General features: G+C 41.2%; 1 protein-coding gene across 2 annotated transcripts in view; it reads left to right on the top strand.

The window, feature by feature from the left end:
• Positions 1-24,067, top strand: part of Mroh2b (maestro heat like repeat family member 2B) — a 57,302-nt gene that overhangs the window by 19,541 nt on the left and 13,694 nt on the right. Inside the window, exons 17-29 of one of the 2 annotated variants that reach the window (XM_042261489.2) lie at positions 1,096-1,139; positions 3,367-3,474; positions 5,509-5,625; positions 8,031-8,138; positions 8,592-8,744; positions 12,869-12,895; positions 13,630-13,749; positions 13,910-13,989; positions 17,166-17,301; positions 17,390-17,485; positions 17,730-17,819; positions 18,143-18,263; positions 22,718-22,815. In XM_042261489.2, coding sequence (XP_042117423.2) covers positions 1,096-1,139; positions 3,367-3,474; positions 5,509-5,625; positions 8,031-8,138; positions 8,592-8,744; positions 12,869-12,895; positions 13,630-13,749; positions 13,910-13,989; positions 17,166-17,301; positions 17,390-17,485; positions 17,730-17,819; positions 18,143-18,263; positions 22,718-22,815 — 1,298 coding nt within the window. The remainder of the gene's footprint in view (positions 1-1,095; positions 1,140-3,366; positions 3,475-5,508; positions 5,626-8,030; positions 8,139-8,591; positions 8,745-12,868; positions 12,896-13,629; positions 13,750-13,909; positions 13,990-17,165; positions 17,302-17,389; positions 17,486-17,729; positions 17,820-18,142; positions 18,264-22,717; positions 22,816-24,067) is intronic. The other variant, XM_076551843.1, reaches the window with a different exon arrangement.

Here is a 24,067-nt window from a genome sequence, read left to right as displayed (position 1 = left end):
AGAGAGTGTGGTTGGGTCTTTATGCTAGGAGGCAAGATCACAAAGAAGTGATGCACTGTTTATAAATCCATAAGGCGAAACTGCCAAATTCAGGCAATTAAGGCAATGAGCTGGATAGGTTTTGGTTGCTTTGTTTTCCTTGACTTCTTACCCTCTAGTTCTCAAATAGTCATGGTGATTAGAGCGGGAGTGGGAGCTGTACAGGAACTTACATTTTTGCTCTGATCTTTTCCCTTATGTAGAAACATTTTCCTTTGCTATAATCTAAAAAATCGCTACTTACTGATGTATACCTTTGACTCTAATAATCAAAAGGTAGAAATAATCTTGTTCAAGGTCATTCTCAGCTACATAGTGAGGTCTGAGGCCAGCCTGGGCTACATGATAAAATAAAAACAGGGCCTGGGTGATATCTTGGTGGGTAATGACCCTTGCCACCAACCACACCCTGGCAACCTGAGTTGGGTCTCTGGAACCTGCATGATAGAAGAGAAACAATGCACAAAAGTTGTCCTATGACCTCCATCTGTGTATGGTAGTATGTGTGCATGTACACACACACACACACACACACACACACACACACACACACACACACACCAAAGCTTTCCAAAACAAAAAATAACTGAAAAAATTATTATTCAGATTAACATGTTAAAATATGCATTACAAAATGTGATCATTTCAGTTACTAATTCTGAAGTTAGCAAAAATAAGTAGATTTTATCATAGATTAGAGATACTCTATTTTCTTTTTTTTTTTTTTTTTGGTTTTTTGAGACAGGGTTTCTCTGTAGCTTTGCGCCTTTCCTGGAACTCACTTGGTAGCCCAGGCTGGCCTCGAACTCACAGAGATCCACCTGGCTCTGCCTCCCGAGTGCTGGGATTAAAGGCGTGCACCACCACCGCCCGGCCTAAGATACTCTGTCTATTTGATGAGAAGTTTAAAGTTGCCAACGTGGTAAATTTCCTCTCAAAACACTCATCCTGGACAAAGAAAACCTTTGAGGTAGAACTGTCTCATCCACTAGATGTTGAGTCAGGGAGAATTGATCTTTGTTTACCTGAAGTTATTATGTCTATTTTCATTTCTAGGAAATAATTCCAGCATTGTGCTGTGGGAAACCATGTTGCTGCAGGTAAGGGTAGGTCCTGCACTGACTACTAATGAGCAGCCAGGTAAGTGTGAATCCTCAAGAACTATTGACGATGGAGGGTAAAATTGGGTAGTTATCCCTCTTATCAACTAAGGTAACAGCAAAACAATGCATTCCAAAGAGAAGGGTGCATCTTGGCTTGGGAAGATAACTAGCATGTTACAGCAATCTCTTAAACCTTCTTTAGGTCATAATGGAAACATTAATGTCTGTTCTTCAGGTTGACTGAGTTAAAGAGAACTTTCACTATTTTTTTTTTTTTTTTTTGGTTTTTTCGAGACAGGGTTTCTCTGCGTAGCTTTGCGCCTTTCCTGGAGCTCACTTGGTAGCCCAGGCTGGCCTCGAACTCACAGAGATCCACCTGGCTCTGCCTCCCGAGTGCTGGGATTAAAGGCGTGCGCCACCACTGCCCGGCCAACTTTCACTATTTTACTTAACTATTTTTCTCTCTCTTAACTCTTGATTCTTCAAGAATGTTACCCCCTTCATTCCTTTGTCATCCACAAAACAGAGATTAATGCAAATCCCACTTCTATGCTCCAAAATGAAACTCTTTCTTCTCTGTCCGCTTTCTGCTATCCTCACCCAACCCTGGTTTCTAAAACCCAAAAAGCCCATGCTGTGTCCTTTCTCCAGAAAACAACCTCCTCCGTAGCCATTAAACTCCTTGGACTTTTAACCATAAACAGTGCTGTGGGGGATATTAAGTTGCAGACAGGAGCGTATAAGAATTTCATCTCAGGAACTCATGGGCAGTGGGGGGCTCATGGACAGGAAGCTTTCAGTAAGGCAGGTTTCCCATCATCATCTGTCCACATGGGAATTTCCTATGGCTTCTTAAGCATGGCAGTTTTCAGGCTAGCAGAATGGCTCAGCAGATAAGGGTGCTCGCTCCCAAGACTGACAACTCAAGTTCCATTTCCATTCCCCTACAGTGGAAGAAGAGAACCAACTCCCACAAATTGTCCTCATACCTCCACCCACGCACCACCAAGTCAATAAACATGCTTTAAAAATTACAAAAGTGTCAGTTTTCAATGGTCTCGTCACAGTACCTCCTCTGCCTTTTTTCAATGCTTCTTCAAAAATCAGCATTTCTTGGAGCGGGACTGAAGAACTGCCATGTTTCAAAGACTTGTTTCTTTTTTGATATAAATGCACTGAAAGATCTGAAAGTGGTGGCCCTGCTCAGCTGGTCCTTGGTTTTCAGTTCCCTACTTCTTTTATACCCTCCTTCCTGTCTCAAAATCCTCACCCTGCATTCACTAGCTATTCTTTTAAAAATAGCTGTTTGCGATGGGGAATTTCTTTCTTCCAACAGGAAGCCTCCAAAGCAGGTCGCTTCCTTCTTCCAGGCTTGAGTGTGCAACTAATCTTTTTTCAAAGCCGTGTAACATATGTTCTTCCCTCAAACTTCCAAGACTGTTTCATTTCTTTTCCTTAAGAGGCCCACTAAGAGGCTCTGGTTTCAAAAATGCATACAATCTTTTCACGGGCCTTTGACATTAAGTGTTCTTTTCTAAACTTAAAGAGGAGGAAATGTAGGAGAAATAATGCGTTTTAGAAATCCTAACAGATTTTTGTCCTCCAATAAGATAAAACTTCTTTTTAACACACCATTCCATGAGGCAATACAAGGATTCAAGAGTCTTCCCTATGGTTCTGTTTGGGAACATCTGGTAAGTTCAGGAAGGTCCACTTGGAAGAGGGCAAGTTGGCAGAAATGCACCTGTTTCTCTGTTTGGTTCTTGAAGATATTCCATTCCCTACTTAAAAGCTCTCTCTCACATTTTGTAGGCAATAAGCCCCACAAACATTGACTAATGGAGTTTTTCCAAATCTACCAAAGCTTGAAAAATGTTAACTGCAATTTGTGTTTCTGATTATATTCTATTTTAATCTTTGTGTAAGTTTTGTTTAAGAAAGGAAAGGAAGGTACTTGCATAAAGTAATTTCTACATATGTGTATTTTAGTCTTAATAGGAATTCAGAACATCAAAAAGTAGTTTTAAAAATAAATTAAGGGAAAGTTTACAAAATAATAAGTTACTTAATGAGAAAAGAACGATCCCAGTTATAGATAGATAGATAGATAGATAGATAGATAGATAGATAGATAGATAGATTTTAGAAAGTAAAAAAAAAAAAAAGTTCCAGGAAAACCCAGTAAATAGTCAAACTCACATGTCACTTTCACTTCCTGTAACAGTTGCTCAAGGAATCTTTATGGAAAATTAGTGATGTAGCCTGGACCAGTCAACTGAGTCGGGATTTCAGTGAGCAAATGGGCAGTTACTCCAACAGCTCCATAGAAAAGGTTGGTTTTTCAACAAAGGGACTTTGGCATCCAACTTTATGACCCAAAATGGCTTCTCGTGCTTTATTTTGTCTTCAGCGCATCCAAAAGGAGAAAAGAATGATTAGATAAAGGACTCCCCTTAGGTCACTTGCTGAGTGTTGAGTATTCCCTCCTTCTCTTCATCTCATGTGTAGCCTACCACGCTCATAAGACCACACCCATCTTTAAGGAATATTGGTGAGCAATAGGTTTGTGCTACAATCCAGGGATCTCTTCTAGAGGAGGAAGAATGGACACAGGAAGGCAAACGGCTAAGCTGGTTGAATGTCAGTTTGTGCTTTGGGTCCCATTATGCCAGTGTTACAAGCCAGGCAGCCAGAAACAATACTAGACTTGAGCAAAGTTAGAGGCAAGAGGTTGTTCAAAATCCAGTTCTTGAGTTCCCTTGTGTCATGCCCATAACCCTCCACCCTGCAGAGTTCCATTCTAAATGGAATTTGAATCCAGGGTGTGCTATGTACTCCTAATGTTGCCTGTGGAAAACTGTTTAAATCTCTGAATCCTCAGAATATCCATGGTTTGATATATTTCAAGGGTTTCAACAGGTGCAGAAGCAGGTCCCTAAGTAGTACATGTGTGCTGGGTATAAAAGCAGCTTTGACCATGGTTATTATTAGGTTAAAAATCATTTATAAATTTTAGTATTCAAGAAAAATATTTCTTAAGTTTTACAATTTCTAATACCAAATTATTATTATTCATTATTAACTTCAATTCTTCCATATGCTTCTCCAAGTTCTCCCTGACTGCCTCTGATTTGGTTCAAAGTACCAATTCTCCAGAATGGTCCACAAAGCCTGGAGATGCAGGTTAACACTATGTAGGCAATGCCTTTCTTTTCCTCATTGCACAAATAGTCCCTGTGTACCTCAAGTCATGCCATTCACCCAGCAGTTTCCAAACCTACAAGATTGCTCCAAGATAATAACCTTCTAAAGAGGCAGACCAATTTTGAGGAGTTTGGTTTTGTTTTGTTTTTTTCAAACAGTGTTTTACTCTGTAGCTCAGGCAAACCTGGAATTTCATGGAAATCTTCCTTAGGTTCCTGAGTGCTAAGATAACAGGCATGAGCTACGATACCCAGAGAGGCAGAACAATTTAATCCTTACACTGAAAATAAGTTAATTAAATGTGTACCCAGTTAGTTTTCGCTGCATAACAAGCCATTTCTAACAGGTTGAAGTAACAGCCATTCATTTCCTCCACAATCATGCACTTGGACAACTGTCTTGGAACTGGGCTTTGTGGATTCAGCTTTCAGTCTTCTCAAGCAGACTCTCAGTGTATACTGGAGCTTCCTTTGTACGTCATGGTCTTAGATGGGACAGATTGTTTCTATTCCATGTAGTCTCTTATTCCTAACTGGCTAGCTAACTTGACCTCATAAGTTAACAACACACAAGGTCTTCCTTGGCCATGGGCATAAAAGAGACTTAAAAATTCCAGCCTGGAAGAGGGAGGTACCCAGAAGCCCCATCTCTAGCTGGGGAGCTACTGTCAGACATTTGCTGAGGAAAGGAGAGAGAGGCACTTTTCATTGGTTAGGGTCAGGGAACTACTAGGTTTCCCATGCCTTAGTGGATGACCCCCACACATCAGTTCATATGGACAGCACTGGATTAAATGGGTTGAGAAGAAGATAGGAGATGTGTTAGAGAGGCCCAAGGGGAGCTGGAAGGAGGGAATAGGGAATGGATATGACCAAGATATATTGTATACATGTATACATTTTCAAAAAGAAGTTATGATAGAGAGTGAACGTCATGATAATGTTAGGAACACTTTCTGAAGGCATGCAGAACACCGGTGGAGAGAAAGCCTGAAGGAAACACATTCTCAGAAAGAGAATATGTGTGAGGCATGCAGTTATTAGGCAATTATAAATTAAGGCCAAGTGGTTTTTTTCCTTATGACTACTTCAACTCCTCCCCTTTCGCATCAATCTTGTTTTCCAAACTTTTAGAATCCTACAGCTCATCTTTTGTTTTCCAGAAATTTCTTTGGAAAGCCTTGGGAACTACCTTAGCATCCTGCCCAGACACAGAGTTTGTGAGCTCACAGATCAAGGAGTTCTTGGTCACTCCCAGCCAGCTGGGGGACCAGAGACAGGTGAGACCCCATGTCAATCCCCTCTTCTGGTGATAGCTGTTATTCCTCTCCACAGAACTTGAGACAACCCTGGCTGTCTTGTTAACTAGAACTCTTCCTTTGTACATTTAGAAAAGTCCAAAGGGATTTCTTTCCAGAAAAAAAAAAGTTTCCCTGTTTAAATGTAAGTACCTTATTATTTTTTTCTGTCAAGTCTGTAAAAATACTGCAACATGAATTTCAAACATTCTCACTTAATACCTCCATGATGTGTCTTATGTCTTAGCACTGATTTCTTGGAGTATGATGATGACCGTCAGGATGATTGAATTTTCAAGCTGAGAGTGACTTTAACAGTCATCTAGAAAGAGTAATGAACACAAACCTAAGAGAGACAGAGAGATGTTTTTATTTACTCCCTGCTTAGCTTATTTGGCAGAGCATGTGCTACTGTGGCGAAAAGGGAAGGTTTATATTGAAAATAATGAGAAGGGCTCCCCCATTAATAGAAACTGCTAAAAAAAAATCTTGTAGCATTATCTTGTTACATCTCTCCCCAGAAATTCTAAGATGTTTAAGTTTCTTTCTCTCACAGTAAATAGGAGAAACCATGAAACTTGATTGGGTGTGTGAAGCTGCCTCTGATTCACTGTTCCCCCTTCTCAGGGTGTGTGACCATCAGTCCCCCTGGGTGATATTTCTAACACGACTTCCCCATCATACTGTCCCTTTTCATGGAGCTGTACTCTTAGAAGCAAAGTAACTTTGGGTCCAGTGTAAGCATCCATTAAGACTCTCACTCAAGCTCTTGAAGAGTTTCACCAACTATGACAAAATATGACATTCCTCGGAGCTCCTCAGATAACTTGTTTACTTTCATTGAAGTTAGTGAGTGCCCCCACACATCCAAGTCACTTAGGAATGCCATGTAGGTGAGTTGAGTGCCAACACATGACATGATAAATGAGACCATGCCTTTCTGTCTGTGCATCTCACACACATGATATCATTTGAGTAACACCAGACTACTTGAGGTTGAACTTGCAACTTGAAAGAAATGAGGGAAGAAAACTAAACAAAAGTCTTGAGACAGTTCTATGGATTTGAGGGCCCCACCAAGGTGGAACTCCCCTGGCTTTCTCAAATGTTCTCCAGCAGCTCAAGCGCTGGGTCAACTGAGAGTCTATTTGTTCAGGGACTGGGTTTTGTCAGGCTGGAATGACAGATGAATTGAACAAAAAAAGCAAACAGTCTACAAGATTCAAACAAATCTGTGTCTTAGGGCTTTGACTGAGGCCACTGGGCCACAGGCTATTTGGTAGGAGTGTGTGTGCCAAGTGCCTTCCACTGTCGGGGGTGGGGCTTGTGTGTCAAAACTAAACACAGCACCCCAGTAGTGTTGTGTGTCCAGATGAAATGTGACAGTATGCATGAAACAAACTGCAATCAAAGAACCATGACACGATTCTTGTAGGAATCATAAGGAAGATTTTACAGTGGCGTCCATATTGAGAAAGCAAGATGGGAAGGAGACTATGGGCAGGGGCTGTATCATTAGAACAGGAAATAACCAGGTCTTGACAACCAGACTTCAAGAGTTAAATCACCTCGTATATGAGGCCATTTCAACAGTGTAAAATTATCAACAAACATTGCTGGTTATAATGTATTTTAGGCCTTTCATAATGCCCCAAAATAATGGGTTTTAGATGTTACCCTCACCCCTCCACACACACACACACACACACACACACACACACACACACACACTCATAAGCAACTGTAGGTATTTAGGACAACAAATATGATATTCAGCCTCATTTGAATATCCCACAGTGTAGGCAGGCATCAGAGCTCCACACTGTACCACTTAAATATTTGTTGCACCACTTCTTATTTGTTGATTGGGAACAAAAGTTAAACTTAAAAAAGAATGTAAAAAAAAAAATACCAACATGAGTCGTGTGCATCCAACTCTTGGGGGTCAGCTGTTGACCTCAGGGTTCCCCGACCTTTAAGATCAGTCCCTCAGCTCTTTTCAGTGGCTTCAGGCATTTGCATTTACTCTCTGTTTGGAACTCTCCCTTGTGGGAATCCCAGCAACTCATGCTTTCCCTACAGTCAGGGCGCTGCCTCTGCTTAATCTGACTGTGTCTGTGTGGGAATCGCTAACCCCCCTATCGACATGACAGATTTCCTCAGTCTTCATCAGCCGCTGCCTTGACCTCGGCAGCGCTTGTCACACCCTGTGGCCTGCCAGCAGGATTATCTTGCTGTGTACTCCATGGGGAAGGAGGTTTTGGGATGCCCTGTTCAACCCTGTATCTTCCAATGACCAAAAAAGTGTCTGTCATTCAGTGGTAGATACTCAATAAGTATTTATTGAATGCATGGTTATACTCAAAATCTGCTCCTTCTGATTTTAGGGGACAACCTCTATTTTAGGATACTGCTCTGAGAACCACTTGGATATTGTTCTAAAAGTTCTTAAAACATTCCAAGATAAGGAGAAGTTTTTTATCAACCGATGTAAGGTAAAGGAATAATTTTTTTTTCTCTGAAGCCCATAGTTACCTCAGAGGCAAGCAATGTTTAACTCTTCAGTGAACATCTCTGTTCTACACTGTTCTTACCGCTCCCAATTCCGAGCTTTGGCACTGCAGGATGGCCAGCTCCATTTTCACTGACACTAGCGCTGACCAGGAAAGTCTACATGTGTCTGCATTTGTCAAACCACAGCTTCAGTGACATTTACCTCACTTCCCTGAAGGAGGGATAAAGTGGACACTAACTAACAGAAGCTTCACGGCCCCACCACAGTCCTGGTTGTTCACATTTGTACAAGCAAGAACATACCAGTTTTAGAATCACTGCAATCATCCCAGTCCGGTTATTTAACCCTTGTGGTGGTCCACGGGATTAAGACAAACTATGAGAGAAAGCAAATTCCCTCACATGATCTATATCTCCCTCTTCTTGTCTTTAAGGGTATTTTTTCTGGAAAAAAAAGCCTGACCAAGACAGACCTTATCTTGATCTATGGGGCTGTGGCCCTCCATGCCCCCAAGCAGCAACTTCTGGTCAGGCTTGATCAAGACATCATGGCTCAAATCCTGCTTCTCTATAACCAGTGTTCTCAGGTAACACCTGTGGCAGGACTGCTTCCATTTCCAGGCTGGGGCACCAAACGAACATCAATAAATAAGATCTAGCATGTTAGAGAGATGAGCACATATGATCAGAGACACTAGCTTATGGAGTAAGGCCAAATGTCATTTCTTTCCTGAGGCTCTAGGCAGTGCATGTCCTGTGACTTTCCAGATGCCTTCCCAGGCCACTTGTATCCATGGTGATCTCAGCCTTCTTTGAATATAATTACCCTACACCACTGAAGGGCAGCTGGCTTATCACTTCCCTGTTGTAATAATCTAATAAGTATAGCTCAGAGTCAGCCACTTCACCTCTCATATGTCACTTGCGACATTAAATAGTAAGCACCATATATTTATTTTTAAGTTGAATAAAATGTGTCATTTATCAAGCTATTCCATCCATCTCATTTTGTACCATTTCTTCCTCCGCATTCATCCCCGGCACCCCTGACCTTCTTGACTCTTTTCCACACCAAGAATGTGAAGCCAGCCTCAGAGCCACCCAATTGAGCTGCAATTCATCTGATCATTTCTTCCCTCGGAGCATTTTCTTTGTTCCTCTCACAAACTACTTCACACATACTGTCAATTCAAAGCTGCTTTGCTGACCATGGTCAAGGTGACCCCCTAAGAATCACCGAGGGGGTTGAATTCAAAGTTCAGCTTTACAGACTAGATTTCCAGGGATATTGATTGGGGAGGTCACAAAACAAATCTGCAAACCTGTAGGCGTAGGAGGTTTACGAGTGATTCTTATCCAAAAGCAGGTGTGGGGAGGTCTCCCTGATTATTTCCACATTTGCTTCTATGTTACATTGCAGACGCTCTTGCTGTTGAGATCTGACAGAAGTTTACATTGCTGTGAACAAACTACCACAGAGAAATAAATGAAGGGAGTGAAGTCTTAACCTGGCTCATAGTTTCAGAGAGTTCTCTCCATGGTTGCTGGGCCCCCACAAGCGTGGGTAGACTAGTATGGTAGCAGGAGTATATGCTGAGTTTCTCTCCATGGCACTCAAGAAGGAGGAGGAAGAAGAAAGAGCCATGCACGAGACATGCCCTATCCCCTGAGCTTGAAGTTTTCCGAACCTCCCAAAATAGTATCATTATCTGAGACAGAGTACAAAACTTGAGCCTGCAGGGGACATTCTACATTCAGACCATAACAGTGCCCTTGACTCGAATTCCTAAATATATGTGATAAGAACTGTTTTGTAGGGTGTTCATAAAATTATAGATATAAGCATATTCCAGGTGAAGTGTGTAGGGTAGTGAGTCCCACACCTTAGCCACCAGAAGAGCCCGTTAAAGACAGAGTTGACCAGTGAGTCTGCTTTTAGGAATGGATGACAAAAATCTGGATGTTTAACACATTCCTCGAATTTCTAGACTTCTAGTGAAATGTGTCCGTGTTGGGAAGAACAAATAGAGTGGAGGTCAGTGATCTCAGGTCTGTCTTCCAGGGGCTCACAGAAAGTGAGGTGTTACTGGACAGGGAACCAAAGAAAATGGCCAGGGTATGACAAAGCACGTAATCTTGGTCAGACCAAGATAGATCATTATCTCAGCTCTGGTTCTGTAAAAGGTTCTGAGGAAATTGTTAGCACTGCTATCACTTAAGGGGAGCAACCTCATTCCTGTGAGGCAGTCTGTGAGGTACAGCCTCACCATCCTTGATAATTGCTCTCATTTCAACGACAATCTGTCTGACAAGGCTCACTGTAACTTAAGGATGACTTCAGTCTCTTGTTATAAAAAATGTTGACAATCAGTCATGTCATTCCTAATATCCAGTGTAACTGCAGAAGAGAATGAATCAGGACTGGAAAAAAAGATCTAAAACAGAGCCAGAGAGGGACAACCTAGAATCAGTTTTGCCAAGGACCAGGGCTCTCATTTCAACAGGAGATGATTCTCTTGCCCTCAAATCTAATAAGCAACAATGAGGAATTTTTAAAAACATGATAAAATGTTTTGTGATACATTAACATTTAGTCATCCACTGAGGAAACAGTACAAAAATAAAAGAAAATGGGAGATAGAAATAATTGAAATTAATATGAGTGTATTTCAGAGTAAGAAATTCTGCCAGTATGTGTGAAAGTGATGTAAAGAAAATAATAAGACGTGGGTAAATGTGGCTAGGGCATTATACTGAAAATAATATAGATACACACACACACACACACACACACACACACACACACACAATTAAAGCCAAAGCTAGAGATCTAGTCTTCTGTTTTTACTAGACTAAACCTAGTCTTTTAAGTAAAAATAAAGTCTTGTGTGTTACTATGTGCCTGTAACCATAGTGCTTGTAGGATGATGGGGTGAAATTAAGAGTTTGAACATATAAAAAAAATTAATAAAATACTAGCAAATAGAATTCAAGACTACATTTAAAAACAAAAAATCACATACCGGGACCAAGTTCATTTCATTCCAGAGAAGTGAGGATGGTTCAACAGAGCATTCAAAAGTCAAATACTAATGTCACAAGTCACCCAGTCAATAAGTTGACTAATGCATTGAATAGGCAGTTCTCAAAGGAAGAAATAGAAATAGCCAATAAATACTTTACAGCATCTTAGTCATAGGGCAAAATACAAGTTAAAACTGCTTTAAGATTCTATCTCACCACAAGAGAAATGGCTCTTGACAAGAAAACAAATACCAGCAAATGATGGTGAGGATGTGGAGAAAGAGAAAAACTTAGGTGGGCATGTACACTGGTGTAGCTACTCTGGAAAACAATACAGAGGTTCCTTGCAAAACTAAAATTGGAGCTATTATATGACCCAGCCCTAGCAACCCTGGGTATATATTAAAAGAACTTTAAGCATAGCACAGAGATAACTGTGCACCCATGTTTATTGAAGCACTAGTAATAATAGCCAAAATGTGGAACCAGCATGCATGTCCATCAACAGATTAAAGCAAAATGTGATACATGTATGCAATAGAATTTTGTTCAACCAAAACAAAGAATGAAATTACTTCATTTTTAGAAAATAGAGATAAGACTAAAAATTATCGTTAAGCAAAATAGGTCAGGACAAATATTGCATTTTCTGTCATATGTAGAATATATACATATATATGCTTGGATTTATTTATATACACACAGTCATAAAACTAGAAGGTAATTGCAATGAGAGAGGAATATGTTTAAAGGGAGGAGGAAGAGGACTCAATAGCAAGTGATGGAATGTATGTATCATGAAAGCAGAAGAGAGAACCAGTTAGAAGCAAGGAACAGGGATTTGGGAGGTAGTGGAGGAGGAAATTAGAAGAAAGTATAATTATTTAAATATAGAAAAACATCACAAATCCATTTCTTTGTGGGTTAGCAAAAAAAAAGAAGAAGAAAGGAGAAGTTGGGATCAGCCTGGGCTACATAACATGACCCTATCTCAAGTAAATAAATAATACAATTTAAAACACAGAATACAATTAGTTAATTAAAATTAGAGCATACAGATTGCCTTTTACCTTGAAACACCTGAATTCAGTAGTATATGCAAGCTATAAAGTGATGGAGGTGGGGGAGGCAGAGTTGTGTAGAGTCCAGTGGACAGCTGTAGCACACGATTTCAACAGAGTGGCTCACAGCACACTGTAAACGAGCTCTCTGGGAGCTGTGTGCATGCTTGCACGCTACACATTCTGATAGGGCTCAGGTCAACTGGATACCTTTCCTCTCACAAATAGAGCTGCAAAGAAGGGAACAGAAAATTGCCACATGCTAAAAATATCCCTAATGCTTCAATCCCACCAGAGCAGACTCAAATTCCCAGCACAAGCTTGACTGCAGCTCTGACTGTTCTTTCAGCTCTACCATCAGTGACCCTGTGGCCTTCCATTTTATAGCTTTGCCCATGATTTACTCCAGAAAGCCTTTTCCCTTTCTCCCTGCCAAAACTGGCTAGAGATGTTTTACCTTAAAACGCTGTCTTTCCCCTGCTTGCTGTTGCTGTCCTTAATGGACCTGCCAGTGAGACAAGATGCCTCTTGTGGCTGTGCTTCTGCATAAGGGGTGTGTATTTGAGGGTTGGAAGTGTCTTTGATTATTGCTCATTCTGTATCTACTTTTGTCTTTAATTTTTCAGGTTCTGGGCATGTCTGTGATGAATAAGGTAGGAGATGATAGATAGATAGATAGATAGATAGATAGATAGATAGATAGATAGATAGATAGATAGATAGATAGATAGATAGACGGGCGGGCGGATGGATGGATAAAAAAAGGAAATACATGCATACATTGAACATATTTCTCCCTGGGAAGTATGACAAGTACAGATGACCTTTTGGTCTGTTTCTATTGAAAAGGATCTCAACATGCAACTCATTGACCCAATTGAAGCCATGCCCATAAGCCTAATGTAAGAACAAAGGGATATATTAAGGCTCCAGGTGGTTTAGAAGTATAAACCATTGCAGTGCATTTCAAATTGCAGATTGTGAACCCCCATAAGGGGGACCATGATATCAAGTTAATAAGTCACAAGCAGCAAAATGTTTAATAAAACAAAGTAAAAGTGAAAAATGAAACAATACAGTACACATAACAAGATTATTAATTTTTATTTCAGTTGTGTCTTATATTTTGTTTGTGCAAGTAAGTCTTAATTGTTTTATTTCCTTCTGTGGTTTATGGTTAGAAAAAAAGTTTGAAAACCGCTATTCTAGAAAAACTCCAATGTGTGTGGGAAGAAATTGACCTTCATGTCCTAACTTTCCTGGCACTCAAACCCTAAGTGGGGGGTAGAGATGGCAAAAGAAGCCAATGTGTCATCTTTAGTCATATTTGTAGACCCAGGTCTGGTGCCTAAGACCTAGGCTTTTACTGGGGCTCACTTTGCTTCAGGACATGGATCTGCAAATGAGTTTCACAAGAAGCATCACTGAGATTGGCATCGCCATCCAAGACGCTGAGGACCACAAGTTCCAATTTACCTACAAGGAGGTGCTGGTCGGTTTTATGCTGGTGTGTACACAAGAAGGAAGAAAGGGGGCCCTGAGTATTCCATGTAAAAGTGGGTGACATTCAGCAACACCATGAAACACATCTCTTGAATCCTTCTAACCCAAGGCACCCAAAGACCCAAGTCTTTCTGAAATGTTTTGCCTCCTCTCTTGTGTTCCAGGACTTGATAAAGGATGAACCCCTGAATTCCTTGGCCAGCCCTGTTAGGTGGAAAGTCTTAATCGCCCTCAGATACCTAAGGTAGGAGAAATCTTTATTATTCTTAGTGCATTATGTGTTTCTTGTGTGTGTGTACCCACATGCCTATGTGTATGTGCCAGAGGTAGATGTGGAGTGTCCTCTTCAATTGCTCTCCACCCCATTTTTACTCAGAATCCCTAGCACCCAGAGTTCACAGTTTCTGCTAGACTGGCTGGCCAGTGGGACCCCCTTTCTCTACCCACCTGAACACTAATCTGTCTCTCTGCTCACCTCAGCACTGGGGTTACAGGTACACAACACCACCGCAGCTTTTGTATGCAGGTTCTCAGAGTCCATCCTTTGGGTTCTAGGGATGCAAACTCAGGACCTCACGCTTGTGAGTCACCCACTCCACCACAAATCTTTCTTATTCTCATGTTCTCCCTTTCCGCCTCCTCCTGACTATCAACTGACTAATCCATCAGTGCAGGCTCCAGTACATCCTCCCCCAAACAACCACGTTTCTTCAGTGCAACTCACAAATGACAGCTTTCTCTCCTTCTGAAGAGTTACCAAACTGGCTAAGATATTGATCATTGGATAAATGACAGGGTCAAACAGCTATTCAGAGGAGTCGGGTTTATTCCTAGATGAGAGACTTACATTTCTACACAAAGGGAAATTTCTCATCCAAGATCTTAGCCTACAGGCAAATTTTCATCTTCAAACTAAAATCTTAGGAAATATCTAATCACACTCTAGCTTTAGGGAGCTAGTCGTGACAAACCTGACAAAGAAAATAATTTTGTGCACATTTGTAGAATCATATTCCCCACGGCAATTTAGAATCACACTGTTTACTGTTAAAATTTGAAAAGTAAAGTTAAAATAACAAAACTCACCCAAGATGCTCCTGTTGACATTTTTTACAACATCTTTTGTGTCCTCACTTTCTTCATAGACCTGAGATCCTGTTTGCATAAGACTTTTCACCCTAATTTTTCTCACTTCATCTTACAAATTCCCACAGTATCAATTCTTCACAAATTACATTTTTCTTTATTTGTATTTATTTCTATGTAATGATTATATATAAAATACTCAAGACCACTAATCATCAAGGAAATGAATATCAAAAACACTATGAGATACCACTTTGCACCCATTAGGATTGCTGTTACCTAAAAAGAAATAAGTGTTGGTGGGGGTGGGAGAAAAGAGAATCCTATACTGTGGTTTTGGGCATGGATGTTGGTGCATTGCATTATGGTAAACAGTATGGAAGTTTTGACAGAAATTGACAGCAGAATTTTCACATGACCCTTCAGTCTTTCTTGTGGGTAGATACCCAAGGATCACCACCTTGTAAAATAATTCCAGTGTTCATCACAGGGTCTTCCATAAAAACCGTGGTAAGAGAGCAACCTAAGTATTCATCAGTAGACAAGTGTATAAAGAACTGTGGGGAACATATGCACAATAGAATATTATCCAGCCTTAGAAATAAGAATATATTGCTTGTCCTTTGTCATAACCTGGGTTTATCTAGAGGACATTGTGCCAAATAAAATAAGCCAGGCATGGAACAAAAAAGTACCATTGGGTCTCTCTTATATGGCAAATCTAAAGAAAAAAGTCAAGTACAAAAGAAAAATAGATAATAAAGCAGTGGCTACTAAAGGCAAGGCCAAGGGGAATAAAACAATATCCATCAAAAAATACAGAGTAACATTTTGTGCAATGAATAAGTCTGAAGATAATGTGTCCCATTAACAGCTGTGCTTCCAAATGGCATGCTAATTCAAGATTTCAACTCCATGAATAAATTATAGCTGATGTTGCTACAGTGTGGGGAGGTTTTATGACCTATTACATGAGTTCACTTGTTTTCCTATAGTAGTTGTATACATACATATATAGCAAAACCATGTTTAATACTTCTAAAATGTACACAGTAAATGTGTCCAAAGAAATTAAAAGAATACTCTTCTTTCCCCACATTGAACTATCTTAGCATCCAAATCAAATCAATCATTATATTATTTGAAGGTTTATTTCTGGGTTCTCTGTTCTATTCCATGGGTCCATGAGTCTACCTATATACTTACACTGCACTCTTTTAATTACTGTGACATTGTAACACACTTTTAAAATCAGTTAAGAGCTGGGTACAATGTAGTACACTGATAGAGTACTTGCTAAGCACGCACAAAGCCTTCCCCAGCACTAAAAAGAAGATCAAATTAATCCTTAGTGCATGTTTTGTTTCATTTCACCCAATATATCAGTACATGATCATTTCATCATTTGTTCAGTATTTTTTAAACTACATTATCTTTTATTCAAAACTGAGTATGTACCACACATGACATCTTAATTCATATTGTCAACTTCAACGGCCATGTGTGCCTACTGGCTACACTCAGTTTGTATAGAACTGGACTAGTCTCTAATCACACACACAAAAGTGTTGCTTGTATGGGGCCAAAGTGGAGGGAAAGGCAACCCACAAATTGGCAGGAAGAAAACTGGGGGATGCTAGAAAGGTCACGTGTCAATCATGCTGTCGTTCTCACTTCCATGTGCTTGTCCGAGTTCATTGAAGTGTAGACTTGAATAGACGCAGTGCGTTGTGCATCAGTTTTACAGCAGTGCACCAAACGATGGCAATGAGAAGATGGTAAATGATCTTCCCAGCTGGGCACTGATTCACACTCCTCTCTGAGTACCTTTTCACACTCTTTGTTTTTGTTTTTGTTTTTTTCCTAATACAGAAGCTCTGGAGTGTACCTTACTGTCTTGATTTCCATCTTCACAAATTTTAATGAAGGACCTTTTCATACTGAACTGACATTTGCACTTTCCCAAGTCAAGTATTGTTTTGATAACTATATAGTAAATGTTTGGATGGGAGGGAGGGAGGAAGCGAGAGAGCCAAATTACCCCATCCTTCGCCATCTTTGCTTTTTTACCGGAAATGCTCACAATGAGAATTTATCACTAACACCAATAGTGACTCTAATGGAGATTAACAGTGCTTGACATCTTCCCACTATCCCAGGGAGCAATGTGTCTCCTTTACCTGTATTAGCACGACTTCTCTCAACATCTCAAAAATATTTCAGAGAGTGTGACATATCTGTCACCTACTCAGATTTTTATAGACAGATCTTCATCATTGTCCTGGCAAGTTTACGTGTAATTATATCCTTTCCTCCACATGGTGCTCATTTCAGCAAACTGAAGCCTCTGCTCTCACTAAACGACCACCTGAATATTCTTGAAGAGAATATTCGGAGGCTCATGCCCCTTCCACCTCTGGAAAAACTCAAGAGTGCCGGTGAAACGGACAAGGACAAGGAACGCATTAACGTATGTCATGGGGGCCCGAGGAGAGAGAAAAGTTCCCCTGGGACTGCCTTCCCTGCAGCCTGAGACCAACAGTCACCCTTGATTTCAGTTTCTCTATGAACGATCTATGGATGCCCTGGGGAAACTTCTGAGGTCCATGATATGGGATGACATAGATGCCCAGAACTGTGAAGAAATGTTTAACGTGAGTAGGGCCACCATTCACACTGGTTGCCCAACTCCCGATAACCAGCCCCTCCCATCCTCTCCACAGGAAGACATCCAGCATTACCCTCCCACACAGGGCCAATCTTTTTTTCTTTTTAATTTACAGGCAGGTGGACACCCAGTTATAGAAGAAGCAGAGAAAGGGGGAGAGGGAGAAGGGAAGGAAAAATCAAATACAAATGAAGAGTACTAAGCAAAGACCTTCCTTCTTTGCCCAACAGCTTCTCCGGATGTGGCTTGTTTCCCAGAAAGAGTGGGAGAGAGAAAGAGCATTCGAAATCATCTCGAAAATCCTAACACATGACATTGAGGCAAGTACTCCCTTAAGCAGGGATCGCATTGCTAGTCAACAATGGGGACTCTTGAGACTCTCGCATGATGGGTCTCAGGTCGCAGATGGAGGGGTTCCGCAAAGCTGTGGGTGTTAATCTCCCAGCTCCAGAGCTGAGGAAGCACTGTGGTGACTTTGCATGCTCGCTCGCTGGAGTCTTCGGCCGCCCATAAGGAAGCAGGTACCTTCTAGGTGTTCAGGATTTAACATCCTTCTAAAGGACCTGCGCAGGGAAAAGAGTGGACTGAACCCTGGTGTACCGTCAAGCCACCCCATCACATGGGCGCCTCCTTTATCCTGCAGGCGCCACAGAACTTCAGAATTGGGTCACTGCTTGGGCTCCTGGTTCCTCACTTGTGTGACACCCTGCCCAGCATCCGCCAGGCCGCTACGAGCTCCACTATTGGTCTGTTCTGTGTAAAAGGTGAGGGCAAGACGTGGGGGGGGAGGGGGGGATGGTGGAGTATAAACAGGAGACATGTTCATAGCTTCCAACTCCTGCCTTCTCTTTCCACGAATCTTCATTTCAACAACCACCTCCTACTTCTCCGGCTCTCAGTTCTCATACCTTAATTATATCACAGAATTCACTGTCTTTTGGACTTGCAACATGTGGTCACCTTCTCAGTGACTCTCTCTCTTTTTTTTTTTTTTTTTTTTTTTTTTGGTCTTTTTGAGTCAGGGTCTCATTATGTAGCTCTGGATGCTCTGGAACTCACTCTTTAGACTAGGCTGGACTTGAACTCACAAGTGTAAGTCTGCCTTCCAAATGCTGGGACTAACAGTGTGCAACACCAGCTTAGTTTTCCTTGTTTGTTTGTTTGTTTTTGTTTGTTTCTGTTTGTGTCTTGTTTTGATTTGATTAAGTCCCGCTATGCTACCCTGGCGGGCCTGGAACTCACTAAACCAACCTGATGTGGAACTCAGAGAACTCTAACTGCCTCTACCTCGTCAGTGCTGGAATTAAAGATGTGTACCACCACACCTAGATTTAAAAAGACACTAACACGCCGGGCGGTGGTGGCTCACGCCTTTAATCGCAGCACTTGGGAGGCAGAGGCAGGCGGATCTCTGTGAGTTCGAGGCCAGCCTGGGCTACCAAGTGAGTTCCAGGAAAGGCACAAAGCTACATAGAGAAACCCTGTCTCGAAAAACCAAAAAAAAAAAAAAAAGACACTAACACAAAAGCATTTCAATGATTTCTTAAAGTAGTTAAAGTAGGTAAAAATGTTTTGAAACCTCTGGTTTAAATGACTGGGAAATTGAACATATTAGCAGTGTCTTTATATCACACACTTTTCTCCAGGAGAAAATTACACAATTATTAGGGTGCTATATAATTTCCAGAGTTCCCTAAGAGAGCATTTTGTGGATGTTTTGTTTCTATCTTTGAGACAAAGACTTCCCACCCTCGGTTTTCCAGTTACGTGTGAACAACTGTCTGTACTTTTAAAAAGAGAATGTGGGGCTCTGCAGTTCAGAAGTTCAAGAAGACTTGAGTTCAATTTCCCAGCACCCACATGGTGGCTCACAACCACCAGTAACTCTGGTTCCGTGGGGTCCAATGATCTGTTCTGGTGTCTGTGGAGCCAGGGCACACGTGAAGTGCTTGGACAGACATGCAGGAAAAGCACCTGTTTTAGTCAGGGTTTCTAGTGCTGCAATGAAACACCATGATCAAGGGTTTATCCAGCTTACACTTCCACATCACTGTCCATCCTTGAAGGAATTCAGGACAGGAACTTAAGCAGGGCAGAAGCTCCAGAGAGGTGCTGCTTACTGGATTGCTTCCCCTGGCTTGCTGCTCATCCTGCTTTCTTATAGAACCCAGGGCCACCAGCCCAGGGCTGGCACCACCTATGTATGACTGGACCCTCCCACATTGATCAATAATTGAGAAAATGCCTTACACCTGGGTCTCATGGAGGCATTTCCACAACTGAGGCTCCTTCCTCTCTGATAACTCAAGCTTGTGTCAAGTTGACACACAAAACCAGCCAGTACAATGTCCAAATATATATGAAATATTTTTAAAGCATTTTTTAAAAATTTCATTCTCAATTTTGAGGTTAAATCAGCAGATGTGTCAGCAATGGCCACTTGGCATTACAGGAGCATAGCTCCACAGAGGTCAAATGTCACCTCAGACATTTAACTGCATATAAGTTTAATACCATCTAGTCACCATCTGTTTAGAGAAAAGGGGGGCGCTGGTGAACAAAGAATCAGCACTGTTATTTTTATAGCTATTTTTCCTGAAGTCTACTTTGATTTCCTAACACATACCGAACACAGATCCTCAAACACTTGATTTGCAAGAAATTCTGCCCATGGTGGGGGCACCCACCAGAAAGGTACGCTGAAGAGACGAGAGGCAAGAGAATCGGGAATTCAGGGCCAGATTGGCCTATATATTTAGGGCATGGGAGATGGCTCATGGGTTAAGAACACTTGCTGCACAAGGGTGACAGCCCTGAGTTCAAGTCCCCAAAGACCGCATAAAAAGCAGAGCATGGCACATTTGCCTGTCACCCAGCAGTGCATTGGGAAGAGACAAGAGGGTCTCTGGAGCTTGTAGAGGCCACCATGTTCAGCTCTAGATTCAATGAGAGGCATAAAGCAAAGAGTGTAAGAACACTCGGCATTGTGGCATACACATACATACATACACACACACACAAAGAAGGAACGAAAGAAAGCCATGCTTTCTTAATTAACATTACTGTTTTTCTTTGGTTGATCAAATAAGCCACATGGGGGTTATGGAAGCATGTGTACTATGAAACATCAACTTGGTGTAAGTAACTAGTGTGATACTAAATTAAGTGCCCATGAATAGCCAATGTGTCTTAAGATGGAAAATTAGAAATTGGAAAATACATCAGTACTTAGACCACTAAAAGTAATAAAGTAGGGGTTTTCAGTTACGTATATCTTATTCTTTGCTTTAAAAAAAAAGAAGGAAGGAAGGAAAGAAGGAAGGAAGGAAGGAAGGAAGGAAGGAAGGAAGGAAGGAAGGATGAGTGGGGTATCACATGATAGCCTTGCCTGGCTTAGAACTAACTCACACTGTGGCCTCAAACTCAAAGCCTTCCATGTACCTCTGCCTCTGGGGTGCTGGGATTAAAGGTGTGTGACATCATGGCTATGCTACATCTGATTCTAAGTCCCATGCCTATTGCATTTGGCTAGGCTGCCTCTCACAGAATGGCCCAAAGTTCATTAATATACATTCTCATGACATGCAAGAAATCATTACTGTAGTTGGTTCTTTTGTTTGTTTCTTTGTTTGTTTTTTGTTTTTTTTTTTCTCTTTACTCTTTGGGAAGCCCACCACCCAGCTCCCAAATAACCACACAGAGGCTTATTATTACTTATAAATGACTGGCTTTAGCTTGGCTTTTTTCTGGCCAGCTTTTCTTTTTTTTTTTTTTTTTTTTTGAATGTGGTGATCATTTTGCAATGTTTATATCAAACCATCATGAAGCTATACAATCTTATGCCAATTATGCCTCAACACAGGCAGAAAAAGAAAACGTCACCTGAGTGCTGGAGGGAAACCCAGCGTCTGGATCACGCAAACACCAAGCACTCAATGAGCTTCCTTAGCATTAATACTAGGGGACAGATCCCTAAAAATTAATTGCACTATGGTATGATTTGGACCGTGAAGTTCCAGGGTTCAAAGAAGTATGGTCACTGTCTGGTGTTGTCATTGTGGCTCCTAATTCCTGGGGAACTCACCTCCTTGGTGACAGTTACTCCTCAAAGCACATCCAGCAAGGGCAAGAAGCTACCTCAGTGTGAGAAACTTAAGGCTACTCCTCGTCAACTCCTGCTATAATCAGTATATTCCCTGTGAACGTCTCCATCCCTTGTATTTCTTCTACAATGATCCGCCTTGGCTAACCTCCATCCACTTGTTCATGAAGAGATTCTGGCCAGCTTTTCTTAACTTAAATTATCCTATCTATCTTTTGCCTCTGGGCTTTTATCTTTCTCTATTCTATATACCTTCCTTTACTTCTTCCTCCATAGCTTGCTGTGTAGCTGGGTGGGCTGGTCCCTGACATCCTCCTCTCCTTCTCCTTCTTTTGCTCCTCAATCTTACTTCCCATATTTCTCTTCCTATTTATTCTCTCCACCTGCCAGCCCCGCCTATCCTTTCCCCAGCCTAGCTGTTGGCCATTCAGCTCTTTGTTAGACCAATCAGGTGTTTTAGACTAGCAAAGTAACACAGCTTCACAGAGTTAAATGCAACATAAGAGAATGCAACACACCTTTGCATCATGAAACAAATGTTTCACAGCATAAACAAATATAGTACATCTTTAACTAATATTCCACAATACATTAATATTTAGGTCTTTTTATTCATTGTTACCATTAATGAATTATGCAGTTGCTGATAAATTTTTCTATCAAAATCGGTCCTTTTTAATTTTCCTCGAGGTAACTCGCCACAGAATGAAACTTCAAGAAGAAGAGTAGTAATGGCAGTTGCTAAGGCTCTGGTATTTGTGTCAGACAGACACAGGTTCGAATTCAGACAGCCCTCTCTGTGTGACCTCAGGCAAATGGCTTCACCCCACTCTGCCACAGCTTCTTCGCCTACAAAAACAGAAACAGGAGCAGAGAACATACATACCTGGGATGACTTCCATGAGTAGAAAATGTGATCATTGTGTGCAGAGTGTTTAGCCCAGGGCTACCTGTAGAAACTGCTTTTAGGATCACGCCCTCATCAGGTGACCTTTTGCATGTTTAGTTAAAAAAAAAAAAGCATTCACAGCTGACTTGCTGTCACATCAAAGCACAGCAAAACTTCTCAACTCTGTTTGGGTTTTGAAAACCTCTTTCTCCCTTTGCTGACTGTAGGCATTTGCCTGGAGGTGGACAGACTGCGAGACTTGCAGGAAGGGCTGAAATCTAACGATGAGCAGGTCCAGATCAAGATAGCCTCCAAAATAGCTAAGGTAATGGATGTGAAAGCCTGGCCTCATAAACAAAGCTATTTCTGGTTTGATTTCCAAATGAGTGAGCTGTGGTCCTCCCCATTATGAAGGCAGGAAGGCAGTGATTTAGATGTTCAAATTGACCTTTCAGAGAGACCTTTTGTTCTGTCAGTTCCTAAGTTTACTAACTTTGAGTACATGTTCCAAGTGCTCAGCTGTGCTTAACTAGGCCATATGGAAAACATTCTGAACCACGTGGCTCTGAAAGGGGCGGCCCTGGAGTAGAATGGACAGAGAAAGTGTTTTCCAGTCAATAAAATGCACCCTCTGTACACTGCAGGAAGTACTTTCTCCTTCTTCAGACGAAAGATTACAGCTTATTTCTTAGTTATTGTGAAGATTGGCCAATCAATTCTGTCATTTATTTGATCATTTATTCAATCACTCTCATATACTGACTATACAGCATGCATCAAGATCTAGGCTCTAGGAAAAGAAACCGAAAGTTATATTGCATCCTAGTCGAATAAAACATCAAGTAATAATAACTGAACAAAAGAAAATCAAGTAAGGGGGTAAGGAATAGGTTAAAGATGACCCTCTAGAGGGAAAAAAATGTGTCCAGTGAAGTTGGTAGAGTATGACATCATGTTTACAGAGTAGAGGTATCCTGACACTGTGTGTAGTCTCGGTGGGTCTAAAAGATCTTGAAGGTCGGAATGTGGAGGGAATAAGAACAAAATTAATGAAGTCAGTTTGGAGGAAATGACAGGAATTCAGTTGTTAGGTGAGATAGCTTGGAACAAGGTGACAACAGCAGAAACGGTCAAAATTATATACAAATGAGGAAGAGATGTTAGCTCACAGCATATTGTAAGGAGCCTGATCATTTTTCTTGGAATCACAAAAACTCACAAACTGGCTTGCATGAAAAGAGTGGAAAATAGTTCATTATTTTCTCAACAAAACATCATCAGACCATTTAACATTGGGGGGGAGGCAGTTCTGCATAGTCGTGTTCTCCTGTCAATAAACTTCAGCCAACTCAAGAGAGTCAAAGACCAAGATGATGCCCCAGGGAACTTTTTCAGTCAGCCAACTTCCACCTGGCTGCCCACCCTCAGTCATCAGCATCATATTCAGACATAGACACTCACATCCACACACTGCTATCAATCAAACACTCTGGACTCCCTATACCTAGAGATCAAAATTGCAGTTTTTATTTCCTTGACTTATTGACTACTCTTAATAGTGAAGAATGGATACTGCC

Source organism: Peromyscus maniculatus, chromosome 15 (genome assembly GCF_049852395.1).
Source record: "Peromyscus maniculatus bairdii isolate BWxNUB_F1_BW_parent chromosome 15, HU_Pman_BW_mat_3.1, whole genome shotgun sequence".
Classification (NCBI taxonomy): domain Eukaryota; kingdom Metazoa; phylum Chordata; class Mammalia; order Rodentia; family Cricetidae; genus Peromyscus; species Peromyscus maniculatus.
Note: the sequence above shows the minus strand (reverse complement) of the source record. Positions and strands in the feature narration are given on the sequence as shown.